Here is a 16,597-nt window from a genome sequence, read left to right on the forward strand (position 1 = left end):
ACCCTCTTCTGCTCTCTCAACCATTCTCTTTTTATTACCATACATCTCTGTTACCCTTTCATTACTTGCTCTATCAAACCACCTCACACTACATATTGTCCTCAGATATCTCATTTCCAACACATCCTCCCTTCTCTGCACAACCTTATGCCTCAACCATTTAACATTGTTGGAACCACTGTACCTTCAAACATACCCATTTTTGTTCACTGAGATAATGTTCTTGCATTCCACACATTCTTCACCACTCCCAGAACCTTTGTCCCCTCCCCCACCCCATGATTCACTTCTGCTTCCATGGTTCTCTCCGCTGCTAAATCCACTCCCAGATGTATAAAACACTTCACCTCCAGTTTTTCAAAATTCAAACTTACCTCCCATCTGACTTGTTCCTCAACCCTACTGAACCTAATAATCTTGCTCTTATTCACATTTACTCTCAGCTTTCTTCTTTCACACATTTTACCAAACGCAGTCACCAACTTCTGCAGTTTCTCACCCGAATCAGCCACCAGGCTTGTGTCATCAGCAAACAACAATTGACTCACTTCCCAAGCCCTCTCATCCACAACAGATTTCATACTTGCCCCTCTCTCCAAAACTCTTCCATTCACCTCCCTAAAAACCCCATCCATAAACAAATTAAACAACCATGGAGACATCACTCACCCTTGCCACAAACCAACATTCACTGGGAACCAATCACTTTCCTCTCTTCCTACTCGTACACATGCCTTACACCCTTGATAAAAACTTTTCACTGCTTCAAGCAACTTACTCCCACACCATATACTTTTAATACCTTCCACAAAGCATCTCTATCAACTCTATCATATGCCTTTTCCAGATCCATAAATGTTACACACAAATCCATCTGTTTTTTTATGTTTCTCACATACATCCTTCAAAGGAAACACCTGATCCACACATCCTCTACCACTTTTGAAACCACACTGCCCTTCCCCAATCTGATGCTCTGTACATGCCTTTACCCTCTCAATCAATATGCTCCCATATAATTTCCCAGGAATACCCAACAAACTTATTTATTTATTTATTTATTTTGCTTTGTCGCTGTCTCCTGCGTTAGCAAGGTAGCGCAAGGAAACAGACGAAAGAATGGCCCAACCCACCCACATACACATGTATATACATACACGTCCACACATGCAAATATACATACCCCCTGTCATGTGTGCGAGGTAGCGCTAGGAAAAGACAACAAAGGCCCCATTTGTTCACACTCAGTCTCTAGCTGTCATGTAATAATGCACCGAAACCACAGCTCCCTTTCCACATCCAGGCCACCCAGAACTTTCCATGGTTTACCCCAGACGCTTCACATGTCCTGGTTCAATCCATTGACAGCACGTCAACCCCGGTATACCTCATCGTTCCAATTCACTCTATTCCTTGCACGCCTTTCACCCTCCTGCATGTTCAGGCCCCGATCACTCAAAATCATTTTCACTCCATCTTTTCCACCTCCAATTTGGTCTCCCACTTCTCCTTGTTCCCTCCACCTCTGACACATATATCCTCTTGGTGAATCTTTCCTCACTCATTCTCTCCATGTGACCAGACCATTTCAAAACACCCTCTTCTACTCTCTTAACCACACTCTTTTTATTTCCACACATCTCTCTTACCCTTACATTACTTACTTGATCAAACCACATCACACCACATATTGTCCTCAGACATCTCATTTCCAGCACATCCACCCTCCTGCGCACAACTCTATCCATAGCCCATGCCTCGCAACCATGCAACATTGTTGGAACCACTATTCCTTCAAACATACCCATTTTTGCTTTCCGAGATAATGTTCTCGACTTCCAAACATTCTTCAAGGCTCCCAGAATTTTCGCCCCCTCCTCCACCCTATGATTCACTTCCGCTTCCATGGTTCCATCCGCTGCCAGTTGCACTCCCAGATATCTAAAACACTTTACTTCCTCCAGTTTTTCTCCATTCAAACTTACCTCCCAATTGACTTGACCCTCAACCCTACTGTACCTAATAACCTTGCTCTTATTCACATTTACTCTTAACTTTCTTCTTTCACACACTTTACCAAACTCAGTCACCAGCTTCTGCAGTTTCTCACATGAATCAGCCACCAGCGCTGTATCATCAGTGAACAACAACTGACTCACTTCCCAAGCTCTCTCATCCACAACAGACTGCATACTTGCCCCTCTTTCCAAAACTCTTGCATTCACCTCCCTAACAACCCCATCCATAAAGAAATTAAACAACCATGGAGACATCACACACTCCTGCCGCAAACCTACATTCATTGAGAACCAATCACTTCCCTCTCTTCCTACACATACACATGCCTTACATCCTCGATAAAAACTTTTCACTGCTTCTAACAACTTGCCTCCCACACCATATATTCTTAATACCTTCCACAGAGCATCTCTATCAACTCTATCATATGCCTTCTCCAGATCCATAAATGCTACATACAAATCCATTTGCTTTTCTAAGTATTTCTCACATACATTCTTCAAAGCAAACACCTGATCCACACATCCTCTACCACTTCTGAAACCACACTGCTCTTCCCCAATCTGATGCTCTGTACATGCCTTCACCCTCTCAATCAATACCCTCTCATATAATTTACCAGGAATACTCAACAAACTTATACCTCTGTAATTTGAGCACTCACTCTTATCCCCTTTGCCTTTGTACAATGGCACTATGCAAGCATTCCGCCAATCCTCAGGCACCTCACCATGAACCATACATACATTAAATAACCTTACCAACCAGTCAACAATACAGTCACCCCCTTTTTTAATGAATTCCACTGCAATACTGTCCAAACCTGCTGCCTTGCCGGCTTTCATCTTCCACAAAGCTTTTACTACCTCTTCTCTGTTTACCAAATCATTTTCCTCTCACTTTGCACACCACCTTAACCAAAACACCCTATATCTGCCACTCTGTCATCAAACACATTCAACAAACCTTCAAAATACTCACTCCATCTCCTTCACACATCACCACTACTTGTTATCACCTCCCCATTAGCCCCCTTCACTGAAGTTCCCATTTGCTCCCTTGTCTTACGCACTTTATTTACCTCCTTCCAAAACATCTTTTTATTCTCCCTAAAATTTAATGATACTCTCTCACCCCAGCTCTCATTTGCCCTCTTTTTCACCTCTTGCACCTTTCTCTTGACCTCCTGCCTCTTTCTTTTATACATCTCCCACTCATTTGCATTTTTTCCTTGCAAAAATCGTCCAAATGCCTCTCTCCTCTCTTTCACTAATAATTTTACTTCTTCATCCCACCACTCACTACCCTTTCTAATCAACCCACCTCCCACGCTTCTCATGCCACAAGCGTCTTTTGCGCAAGCTATCACTGCTTCCCTAAATACATCCCATTCTTCCCCCACTCCCCTTACCTCCTTTGTTCTCACCTTTTTCCATTCTGTACTCAGTCTCTCCTGGTACTTCCTCACACAAGTCTCCTTCCCAAGCTCACTTACTCTCACCACTCTCTTCACCCCAACATTCTCTCTTCTTTTCTGAAAACCCCAACAAATCTTCACCTTTGCCTCCACAAGATAATGATCAGACATCCCTCCAGTTGCACCTCTCAGCACATTAACATCCAAAAGTCTCTCTTTCGTGCGCCTATCAGTTAACACGTAATCCAATAACGCTCTCTGGCCATCTCTCCTACTTACATACGTATACTTATGTATATCTCGCTTTTTAAACCAGGTATTCCCAATCACCAGTCCTTTTTCAGCACATAAATCTACAAGCTCTTCACCATTTCCATTTACAACACTGAACACCCCATGTATACCAATTATTCCCTCAACTGCCATATTACTCATCTTTGCATTCAAATCACCCATCACTATAACCCGGTCTTGTGCATCAAAACCACTCACACACTCATTCAGCTGCTCCCAAAACACTTGCCTCATGATCTTTCTTCTCATGCCCAGGTGCATATACACCAATAATCACCCATCTCTCTCCATCAACTTTCAGTTTTACCCATATCAATCTAGAATTTACTTTCTTACACTCTTATCACATACTCCTACAACTCCTTTTTCAGGAGTAGTGCTACTCCTTTCCTTGCTCTTGTCCTCTCACTAACCCCTGACTTTACTCCCAAGACATTCCCAAACCATTCTTCCCCTTTACCCATGAGCTTCATTTCACTCAGAGCCAAAACATCCAGGTTCCTTTCCTCAAACATACTACCTATCTCTCCTATTTTCTCATCTTGGTTACATCCACACACATTTAGACACCCCAATCTGAGTCTTCGAGGAGGATGAGCACTCCCCGCGTGACTTCTTCTTCTGTTTCCCGTATTAGAAAGTCAAAATACAAGGAGTGGAGGGTTTCTGGCCCCCCCGCCCCCATCCCCTTTAGTCGCCTTCTACGACACGTGAGGAATGCATGGGAAGTATTCTTTCTCCCCAATCCCCAGGGATAAATTAAGAATATATTGCTTATATATCATACTTGACTGCTATTTCCCCTCATTAGCGAGGTAGCCTCAGGAAACATATGAAGAAAGACCCATCCACTCTCATACGGATATATGCACATACATGTGCATATACATATATATACACATACATTCGTATACATATGTCCATATTCATACTTGCTTGCTCAGAGATAATGTTCTCTCCTTTCACACATTCTTCATTGCTCCCAGAACCTTTGCCCTCTCCCCCACCAAATATGACTCACTTCCACTTCCATAATTCCAATCACTGCCAAGTCCACTCCCAGATATCTAAGACACTTCACTTCCACCAACATTTTTCCATTCAAACTTACATCCTAGCTAACTTGTCCCTCAACCCTGCTGATCCAAATAACCCCCCTTTTATTCACATTTACTCTCAACTTCGTCCTTTCACACACTTCTCCAAACTCAATCACCAACTTCTGCAGTTTCTTACCTGAATCAGCCACCAGTGCTGTATCATCGGTGAACAACAACTGACTCACTCCCAGGCCCTCTCATCCCCAACAGACTGCCCTTCTCTCCACACATTGCAAGTCAAGTAGCTGTAAGTGAACTGATCATGGTTTGTGGTAGAAAATATAGATAACTGAGCTGGTAAGTTATTGGGTTGTTTATTTATGTGTACAGGTATGAAATAATATTTCATACCTCCATTTCTTTTTAAATGTTCTTTCTCATTTAACTGTTGTCATGACTGGATTGTGAAAAAATAAACTTCCAAGCTGGTTTTCATATGGTGAACCTTCCCGTCATTTATTTAGGTGTCTGCATAAGTTAATCCACAACATTTGAATAAGTCTTGCAGCATAAAGATATAAAACTTACTTGATACATCACTAGTTGTGACATGATTTTATATATTCATAGATTAATTTTCTTTATATTTAATGACAGCTTAAATTCAAGATATGTAAAACTATCTAAATATATCCATCCACTCTTGAAATGTCTTCTTTACAGATGATGCAACTAATTCACAAAGTATTTCACAAAAGGAATTAGAAAGAAACCAAGTAGAGACCAACAAAATGTTTGTAAAGAATCTTTTGACAAAACTCAGGAAAACGATAGACACACCAGATCACACTGCCAATACAGTTACAACCCCAAAAGATGCATTATTCAATCTGCAGATCATGTACCAATTGACACTAACTCTGAATGAGGTCAACATTTATGCCATAGAAAATACTGTGGATGTTGGAGAACAGATGAAACTAAACCAAAATAAAAAGGTAAGCTATACCAAAACGTTGATATGTGTTATCTCTTGTTTGCAACTGAGTTATAGAGTTTAGTTTGGATTGACCAGTTTGCTAAAAATATGAACTCTCCAGTTCAGGGTATATACCCTTACTATATTAACAAGCATCTTAAACAAATTGATCTGATTATAGTTTTATTTTTTACTCATTTTTACTGTACACTTTAGATCTCTTTTGCCTGTCATTCTCCCACTGTCCCATTTACCACTGTTTATGTCATAAGCTTTTCACTGCAGACAGATGTCTTCTTTCATTGTGGCTGGGGAGATGAAATGAAATGTGTAATTTCTTGTTAGTGAATAATTCTCCCTGGTTACAGAACTGTAGAACTCATAAAATGTCTTTGGATGTACCATCACTGTAAGGCATCATAGGGGTATGGGATTAGCTTGTCTGCATTGCCTGACACATGAGTATATTGTTGTATTTTCTCTTTTATGTGTTACACCATATCAATATGATTTGTCTTAGAACTTTTTTATTGTTTATTTTAGCATATTTTGGTTCATACAAATCCCTATTTTGCATAGAATTAATGAAACTTTGAAAAATAATTTAAAGTATTTTATTTATTTCAGAAGTGCTAGAGGATGTGTAGATCAGGTGTTTGCTTTGAAGAATGTATGTGAGAAATACTTAGAAAAGCAAATGGATTTGTATGTAGCATTTATGGATCTGGAGAAGGCATATGATAGAGTTGATAGAGATGCTCTGTGGAAGGTATTAAGAATATATGGTGTGGGAGGAAAGTTGTTAGAAGCAGTGAAAAGTTTTTATCGAGGATGTAAGGCATGTGTACGTGTAGGAAGAGAGGAAAGTGATTGGTTCTCAGTGAATGTAGGTTTGCAGCAGGGGTGTGTGATGTCTCCATGGTTGTTTAATTTGTTTATGGATAGGGTTGTTAGGGAGGTAAATGCAAGAGTTTTGGAAAGAGGGGCAAGTATGAAGTCTGTTGGGGATGAGAGAGCTTGGGAAGTGAGTCAGTTGTTGTTCGCTGATGATACAGCGCTGGTGGCTGATTCATGTGAGAAACTGCAGAAGCTGGTGACTGAGTTTGGTAAAGTGTGTGGAAGAAGAAAGTTAAGAGTAAATGTGAATAAGAGCAAGGTTATTAGGTACAGTAGGGTTGAGGGTCAAGTCAATTGGGAGGTGAGTTTGAATGGAGAAAAACTGGAGGAAGTGAAGTTAGATATCTGGGAGTGGATCTGGCAGTGGATGGAACCATGGAAGCAGAAGTGGATCATAGGGTGGGGGAGGGGGCGAAAATTCTGGGGGCCTTGAAGAATGTGTGGAAGTCGAGAACATTATCTCGGAAAGCAAAAATGGGTATGTTTGAAGGAATAGTGGTTCCAACAATGTTGTATGGTTGCGAGGCGTGGGCTATGGATAGAGTTGTGCGCAGGAGGATGGATGTGCTGGAAATGAGATGTTTGAGGACAGTGTGTGGTGTGAGGTGGTTTGATCGAGTGAGTAACGTAAGGGTAAGAGAGATGTGTGGAAATAAAAAGAGCGTGGTTGAGAGAGCAGAAGAGGGTGTTTTGAAGTGGTTTGGGCACATGGAGAGAATGAGTGAGGAAAGATTGACCAAGAGGATATATGTGTCGGAGGTGGAGGGAACGAGGAGAAGAGGGAGACCAAATTGGAGGTGGAAAGATGGAGTGAAAAAGATTTTGTGTGATCGGGGCTTGAACATGCAGGAGGGTGAAAGGAGGGCAAGGAATAGAGTGAATTGGAGCGATGTGGTATACTGGGGTTGACGTGCTGTCAGTGGATTGAATCAAGGCATTGAAGCGTCTGGGGTAAACCATGGAAAGCTGTGTAGGTATGTATATTTGCGTGTGTGGACGTATGTATATACATGTGTATGGGGGGGGGTTGGGCCATTTCTTTCGTCTGTTTCCTTGCGCTACCTCGCAAACGCGGGAGACAGCGACAAAGTATAATAAATAAAATAGATATAAATAAATACATATTATTTATTTATTTTTATTTTGCTTTGTCGCTGTCTCCTGTGTTTGCGAGGTAGCGCAAGGAAACAGACGAAAGAAATGGCCCAACCCACCCGCATACACATGTATATACATACACGTCCACACACGCAAATATACATACCAATACATCTCAATGTACACACATATATACACACACAGACACATACATATATACCCATGCACACAATTCACACTGTCTGCCCTTATTCATTCCCATCGCCACCTCGCCACACATGGAATACCATCCCCCTCCCCCCTCGTGTGCAAGGTAGCGCTAGGAAAAGACAACAAAGGCTCCATTCGTTCACACTCAGTCTCTAGCTGTCATGCAGTAATGCCCGAAACCACAGCTCCCTTTCCACATCCAAGCCCCACAGAACTTTCCATGGTTTACCCCAGACGCTTCACATGCCCTCATTCAATCCACTGACAGCACGTCAACCCCGGTATACCACATCGATCCAATTCACTCTATTCCTTGCCCCCCTTTCACCCTCCTGCATGTTCAGGCCCCGATCACTCAAAATCTTTTTCACTCCATCTTTCCACCTCCAGTTTGGTCTCCCACTTCTCCTCGTTCCCTCCACCTCTGACACATATATCCTCTTGGTCAATCTTTCCTCACTCATTCTCTCCATGTGCCCAAACCATTTCAAAACACCCTCTTCTGCTCTCTCAACCACGCTCTTTTTATTTCCACACATCTCTCTTACCCTTACATTACTTACTCGATCAAACCACCTCACACCACACATTATCCTCAAACATCTCATTTCCAGCACATCCACCCTCCTGCGTACAACTCTATCCATAGCCCACGCCTCGCAACCATACGACATTGTTGGAACCACTATTCCTTCAAACATACCCATTTTTGCTTTCCAAGATAATGTTCTCGACTTCCACACATTCTTCAAGGCTCCCAGGATCTTTGCCCCCTCCTCCACTCTATGATTCACTTCTGCTTCCATGGTTCCATCTGCTGCCAGATCCACCCCCAGATATCTAAAACACTTCACTTCCTCCAGTTTTTCTCCATTCAAACTTACCTCCCAATTGACTTGACCCTCAACCCTACTGTACCTAATATAATTACCTTGCTCTTATTCACATTTACTCTTAACTTTCTTCTTTCACACACTTTACCAAACTCAGTCACCAGCTTCTGCAGTTTCTCACATGAATCAGCCACCAGCGCTGTATCATCAGCAAACAACAACTGACTCACTTGCCAAGCTCTCTCATCCACAACAGACTTCATTCTTGCCCCTCTTTCCAAAACTCTTGCATTCACCTCCCTAACAAACCTATCCATAAACAAATTAAACAACCATGGAGACATCACACACCCCTGCCGCAAACCTACATTCACTGAGAACCAATCACTTTCCTCTCTTCCTACAGGTACACATGCCTTACATCCTCGATAAAAACTTTTCACTGCTTCTAACACCTTGCCTCCCACACCATATATTCTTAATACCTTCCACAGAGCATCTCTATCAACTCTATCATATGCCTTCTCCAGATCCGTAAATGCTACATACAAATCCATTTGCTTTTCTAAGTATTTCTCACATACATTCTTCAAAGCAAACACCTGATCCACACATCCTCTACCACTTCTGAAACCACACTGCTCTTCCCCAATCTGATGCTTTGTACATGCCTTCACCCTCTCAATCAATACCCTCCCATATAATTTACCAGGAATACTCAACAAACTTATACCTCTGTAATTTGAGCACTCACTCTTATCCCCTTTGCCTTTGTACAATGGCACTATGCAAGCATTCCGCCAATCCTCAGACACCTCACCATGTGTCATACATACATTAAATAACCTTACCAACCAGTCAACAATACAGTCACCCCCTTTTTTAATAGATTCCACTGCAATACCATCCAAACCTGCTGCCTTGCCGGCTTTCATCTTCCGCAAAGCTTTTACTACCTCTTCTGTGTTTATCAAATCATTTTCCCTAACCCTCTCACTTTGCACCCCACCTCGACCAAAACACCCTATATCTGCCACTCTATCATCAAACACATTCAACAAACCTTCAAAATACTCACTCCATCTTCTCACATCACCATTACTTGTTATCACCTCCCCATTAGCGCCTTTCACTGAAGTTCCCATTTGCTCCCTTGTCTTACGCACTTTATTTACCTCCTTCCTGAACATCTTTTTATTCTCCCTAAAATTTAATGATACTCACCCCAACTCTCATTTGCCCTCTTTTTCACCTCTTGCACCTTTCTCTTGACCTCCAGTCTCTTTCTTTTATACATCACCCACTCAATTTCATTTTTTCCCTGCAAAAATCGTCCAAATGCCTCTCTCTTCTCTTTCACTAGTAATCTTACTTCTTCATCCCACCACTCACTACCCTTTCTAATCAACCCACCTCCCACACTTCTCTTGCCACAAGCATCTTTTGCGCAATACATCACTGATTCCCTAAATACATCCCATTCCTCCCCCACTCCCCTTACTTCCATTGTTCTCACCTTTTTCCATTCTGTACTCAGTCTCTCCTGGTACTTCCTCACACAAGTCTCCTTCCCAAGCTCACTTACTCTCACCACCCTCTTCACCCCAACATTCACTCTTCTTTTCTGAAAACCCCTACAAATCTTCACCTTAGCCTCCACAAGATAATGATCAGACATCCCTCCAGTTGCACCTCTCAGCACATTAACATTCAAAAGTCTCTCTTTTGCGCACCTGTCAATTAACACATAATCCAATAACGCTCTCTGGCCATCTCTCCTACTTACATACGTATACTTATGTATATCTCGCTTTTTAAACCAGGTATTCCCAATTACCAGTCCTTTTTCAGCACATAAATCTACAAGCTCTTCACCATTTCCATTTACAACACTGAACACCCCATGTATACCAATTATTCCCTCAACTGCCACATTATTCACCTTTGCATTCAAATCACCCATTACTATAACCCGGTCTCGTGCATCAAAACCACTAACACACTCATTCAGCTGCTCCCAAAACACTTGCCTCTCATGATCTTTCTTCTCATGCCCAGGTGCATATGCACCAATAATCACCCATCTCTCTCCATCAACTTTCAGTTTTACCCGTATTAATCGAGAACTATTTATATTTAGATATATTTAAACTATTTATTTATTTGTTATACTTGATCGCCATTTCCCTCGTCAGAGATAAAGTGTGTGAAAGAAGAAAGCTGAGAGTAAATGTGAATAAGAGCAAGGTTATTAGGTACAGTAGGGTTGAGGGACAAGTCAATTGGGAGGTAAGTTTGAATGGAGAAAAACTGGAGGAAGTGAAGTGATTTAGATATCTGGGAGTGGATTTGGCAGCGGATGGAACCATGGAAGCGGAAGTGAGTCACAGGGTGGGGGAGGGGGCAAAAGTTCTGGGAGCGTTGAAGAATGTGCAGAAGGCAAGAACATTATCTTGGAAAGCAAAAATGGGTATGTTTGAAGGAATAGTGGTTCCATATGGATAGAGGCGTGGGCTATAGATAGGGTTGTGTGGAGGAGGGTGGATGTGCTGGAAATGAGATGTTTGAGGACAGTATGTGGTGTGAGGTGGTTTGATTGAGTAAGTAATGAAAGGGTAAGAGATGTGTGGTTATAAAAAGAGTGTGGTTGAGAGAGCAGAAGAGGGTGTTTTGAAATGGTTTGGTCACATGGAGAGAATGAGTGAGGAGAGATTGACAAAGGGGATATATGTGTCAAGAGGTAGAGGGAACGAGGAGAAGCGGGAGACCAAATTGGAGGTGGAAGGATGGAGTGAAAAAGACTTTGAGCGATCGCGGCCTGAACATGTAGGAGGGTGAAAGGCGTGCAAGGATTAGAGTGATTTGGAACAATGTGGTATACTGGGGTTGACGTGCTGTCAATGGATTGAACTAGGGCATGTGAGGCGTCTGGGGTAAACCATGGAAAGTTTTGTGGGGCCTGGATGTGGAAAGGTAGCTGTGGTTTTGGTGCATTACACATGACAGCTAGAGACTGAGTGTGAACAAATGTGGCCTTTGTTGCATTTTCCTAGCGCTGCCTTGGAGTGTGTGTGAGTGTGTGCTGTTTCATGTGTGGCAGGGTGGCGACGGGAATTGACTAAGGCAGCAAGTATGAATATGTACATGTGTATATATGTATATGTACGTATACATTGAAATATATGGGTATGTATATGTGCGTGTGCGGGCATTTATGTATGTACATGTGTATGTGGGTGGGTTGGGCCATTCTTTTGTCTGTTACCTTGCGCTACCCCGCTAATGCAGGAGACAGCGATTTAGTATGATAATGATAAATAAAATCATACCTATGCATACACAGACATATACATATATACACATGTACATATTCATCCTTGCTTTCATCCATTCCTGGTCCTACCCTGCCCCACAGGAAACAGCATCGCTAACCCCTACTTCAGCAAGGTAGTACCAGGTAAACATACAGAAAAAGGGCGACATTTGTGTGCCCCACATGTTTACCCCAGGTGACTAAGTATACTAGATAAATAAATTGTTTACCCCAGATATATTATATGCCCTTGTTCCATCCATTGACACCTTGTCGACCCTGGTATACCATATTGTTCTAATTCATTCTATTCCTTGCATGCTACTCACCCTCCTGTATATTCAGGCCCCAATCACTCAAAATCTTTTTCACTCCATCTTTCCATCTCCAATTTGGTCTCCCGCTTCTTGTTCCCTCCACCTCTGACACATGTATCCTCTTTGTAAATCTTTCTTCACTCATTCTCTTCATATGTCCAAACTATTTCAACACACCCTCTTCTGCTTTCTCGACCACATTCTTTTTATTTCCACACCTCTCTCTTACTCTTTCATTACTTTCTCAATTAAACTGCCTCACACATATTGTCCTCAAACATTTGATTTCCAACACATACTGCAACAGTAGTACTCCTCCCTTTGACATATAGAGGGTTACATAAAATTCTTAAGTCCTTCATGTTCTTTTATATGGGTGGGGCTCATGGCCTCTAGTAACCTTATCAAAAAATTGGCATAATCATAAAGATGCCATAATCAAGAATTTGAGATGGGCCACATGAAAATGTAGTGAATTAATACAAGGTTTGCAGCAGTAGGATTGATATCAATTAATCTTCATACCCCTGATAACAGTGCATAAAACTTGACAGAATTGGGAAGTAAATCAGTTGCCCAATCAGTGCATTTTCTTGACAGTATTTCACAGTTATAGTTAAGACTTGTTTTTTGCATTTGAAATTAAAGACAAAAGTATGATGTTAACCAAATTTCTTACAGAGTCTGAACAAGGTCGTGAGATATATTAAAAAGCAACTGTTACCTTCTCTTGAGGCTGAACTGCCTGAAGTTTTGCAGAAGAAGTAGTTATATTTACTGGGATACTGTTGGCCTGACTTTATTGTCCTGAAATAAGCTGGTATAATCAATTTTCATTTATATTATTCTTAAGAACTGCAAGTTTTAGTTGCTGGCATGCATTTGGTTGGTTAAAAAGGGCATTATAGTTTTCATCATATCTGCAGTAAAGAAGAAATCAACACCTGAATTGGTTCCATTTATCTTTGTTGATTTAAAGTCTGTAAATTATACTTTTATGTTTTTTGTTGCACAGCACCCATTTATTCATACTTCACTTGCAGATATCATCTGCATCATGTATATTTCCATTACAACTTGTACCATTCTTTTTACAGGTCACATGTTATTGAAATAGACTTTAGCATTTTGAATGTTTACCTTTTTGAATTTTCGTATATTTCTTCATTTCTCATATTTTATATTCTTAGTTGCTAGCACTTAAGTGGCAGGATTAAGAGGGCACTGTTTTCTTAATCTTATGCTATATATAGCTGAAATCAGTATCTTACAAATCAGTACTATATATCTTTCTCCTGCTACTTGAACGGAATTTGTAGAACACCCACTTATTCATATTTTCTCCTCTTGCAAATATGCCTTCCACTTGCATATTTCCCTCACAACTTACGTTGTCATATTTACATAGTACAGTTTGTATTCATTTTTATTATGATTCCTTTCACATATTCAGAGCACTGTTGGTGCACCCAGCACTGCTACAAACTTCCATGGTCTGCATATATTTATAATGTTTTCATTCGAGTCTTCATCCTCAAGATTCACAGTAAATTCATCAGCTTGTAGTTCAGTGGTCATTCTTCTGTTTTGTACCTTTTTTGGGGTTGCATACATTAGTGTGTTTTACCACTTGATTTGTTTGATACTGGAAATTCTAGCAGGTATTTCCATCATTAACATTTATCCACATTCGGCTAATATTTCAACTTTAATATTATTATACTGTAAGTTTTCATTTCATGGTACATACTCAATTTAGAGTGGAAAAATAGCTTACAAAATGTATAGAATTATATTGTCATGAATATAGAGGAATGAAGCAAATTTTCAATTGTTGGAATGCTTCTGACTTTAAATAAGATCATCAGGAGAAAACACATGAAAGTTAACAGGATCTTTTAAGATCAATTTTTAGGAGTCAGGCAGGCTTGAGTAGATCAAGGAATGAGTAGATTAGATGATTTGTGCCACTATAAAGAAAGATGATATGAAGGAAGATGGTCATTTAAAGATTAAGAATATGGATATAGTTACTAACTGAATGGTGTAGTTGAGGATGGTGGCAAGGCATAAGGGGATGTGAACGGTGGAAACGAGGGATGAAGTGAAAGATGTGAATATAAGACTATATATGCATGTGCCATATATTTTAGATACTTGTAAAAATCCCAGTACAATCAAGAGAGTTGATAAGGGTACATAGAGAGGAGAAGTAAAAAAAAAAAAAAAAAAAGACCAAGAAGGGAAGGGAGAAAGGGTGAGATCAAGATGATGGAAAGATGGAGTAAAAGAGGCTTTGGATTATTGGGGCCTGAACATTTAGGAGGGTGAGTGGCATGCATAGGATAGAATGAATTAGATTGATGAGGTGATATGCTGTCATTTGGTGAGTGGCATGCTTAGGATAGAATGAATTAGATTGATGAGGTGATATGCTGTCATTTGGCTGAACCAGAACGTATTAAGCATTGAAGGTGCACCAGACCAATGAAGTCTTTAGTGAATGATGGGATCCACTCTAGGTATATTATACATAGTAATTAAAGAGTAGATGTGTGAATTACTTTATGATTCATCTGATCTTGATGCTGCTTTACAAAGTAAGGATAAACAGCTGTAAGTAAAGGAGAATATGTATTTTTTTAGTTGTGACTAGCTTTCCTTCTTTTTATCCTATGTTGACAAAAAGGCTTTTTTTTTTATTAAAAGTATTTTACCAACATGGGTATGTGAAGGATATTAAAATTTTTGTATGCATTTTGTGTAAAGAGGTCCTGAATTTTCCATTTGCCCATCAATATATTTTTTTTCCACACATATTCACCATTTTCCACATTTGCAAGTTAGCATCAAGAACAGAGAACTGAGCCTAAGAGGGAAAATCCTCACTTGGCCCCCTTCTCTGTTTCTTCTTTTGGAAAAGTAAAGACGAGAGGAGGGAATATGTGGGAAGTATTCTTTCTCCCCTAATCCCAGAGATAATATGTATGGTGACAATTTGGAAAAGTGTGTGAAAGGAGAAAGTTGCGAGTAAATTTGAATAAGAGCAAGGTTATTAGGTTCAGTAGTGTTGAGGGACAGGCTAATTGGGATGTAAGTTTGAATGGAGAAAAATTGGAGGAAGTGAAGTGTTTTAGATATCTGGGAGTGGATCTGGCAGCAGATGCAACCATAGAAGTGGAAATGAGTCACAGGGTGGGGGAGGGGGTGAAGATTCTGGAAGTGATGAAGAATGTGTGGAAGGAGAGAATGTTACCTCGCAGGGCAAAAATGGGTATGTTTGAGGGAATGGTAGGTCCAACAATGTTATATGGTTGTGAGGCATGGGCTATAGATGGGGTTGTATGGAGGAGGGTGGATGCGTTGGAAATGAAATGTTTGAGGACAACATGTGGTGAGAGGTGGTTTGATCAAGTCAGTAATGAAAGGAAAAGAGACATAAGTGGTAATAAAAAGAGCTTGGTTGAGAGATCGGAAGAGAGTGCGATGAAATGGTTTGGATATATGAAGAGCATGAGTGAGGAAAGATTGACAAAAGATATATGTGTCAGAGGTGAAGGGAACAAAAAGTGGGAGACCAAATTGGAGGTGGAAGGATGGAGTGAAAAAGATTTTTTAAGTGATCGGGGCCTGAACATATATGAAGGTGAGAGACGTGCAAGGAAGAGAGTGAATTGGAATGATGTGGTATACCAGGGTTGACATGCTGTCAGTGGACTGAACCAGGGCATGTGAAACGTCTGGGGTAAACCTGGATGTGGATAGGGAGCTGTGGTTTCGGTGCATTACACATGACAGTTAGAGACTGAGTGTGAATGAATGTGGCCTTTTTTGTTTGTTTTCCTGGTGCTACCTTGCTAAGGTAAGGGGTAGCAATACTGTTTCCTGTGGAGTGTGGTAATGCCAGGAATGGATAAAGGCAAGCAAGTATGAATATGTATATATGTAGATGTGTATGTATATGTTGATATGTATATGTTGATATGTATATGTACGTGTATGGGCATTTATGTATATTTATGTGTGGATGGGCCATTCTTCTGTCTGTTTCCTGGCGCTACCTCGCTGATGGGGGGAAACAGCGATTAAATATAATGATGGTACATGATATATAGATGCCCATATATGCACATATACATACATATACATATCAGCATATACATACATATACATATCAACA

General features: G+C 40.7%; 1 protein-coding gene across 1 annotated transcript in view; it reads left to right on the forward strand.

Annotated features, from left to right (window-relative positions):
• The window catches only part of LOC139756511 (uncharacterized), a 235,979-nt gene extending 219,646 nt beyond the window's left edge, over nucleotides 1-16,333 (forward strand). Inside the window, exons 9-10 of the mRNA XM_071675965.1 lie at nucleotides 5,494-5,768; nucleotides 13,099-16,333. Of these exons, the coding sequence (XP_071532066.1) occupies nucleotides 5,494-5,768; nucleotides 13,099-13,185 (362 nt within the window). The 3' untranslated portion in view covers nucleotides 13,186-16,333. The remainder of the gene's footprint in view (nucleotides 1-5,493; nucleotides 5,769-13,098) is intronic.
• Nucleotides 16,334-16,597: the final 264 nt, after the last annotated feature.

This window comes from Panulirus ornatus, chromosome 22, assembly GCF_036320965.1.
Source record: "Panulirus ornatus isolate Po-2019 chromosome 22, ASM3632096v1, whole genome shotgun sequence".
NCBI classification, from domain to species: domain Eukaryota; kingdom Metazoa; phylum Arthropoda; class Malacostraca; order Decapoda; family Palinuridae; genus Panulirus; species Panulirus ornatus.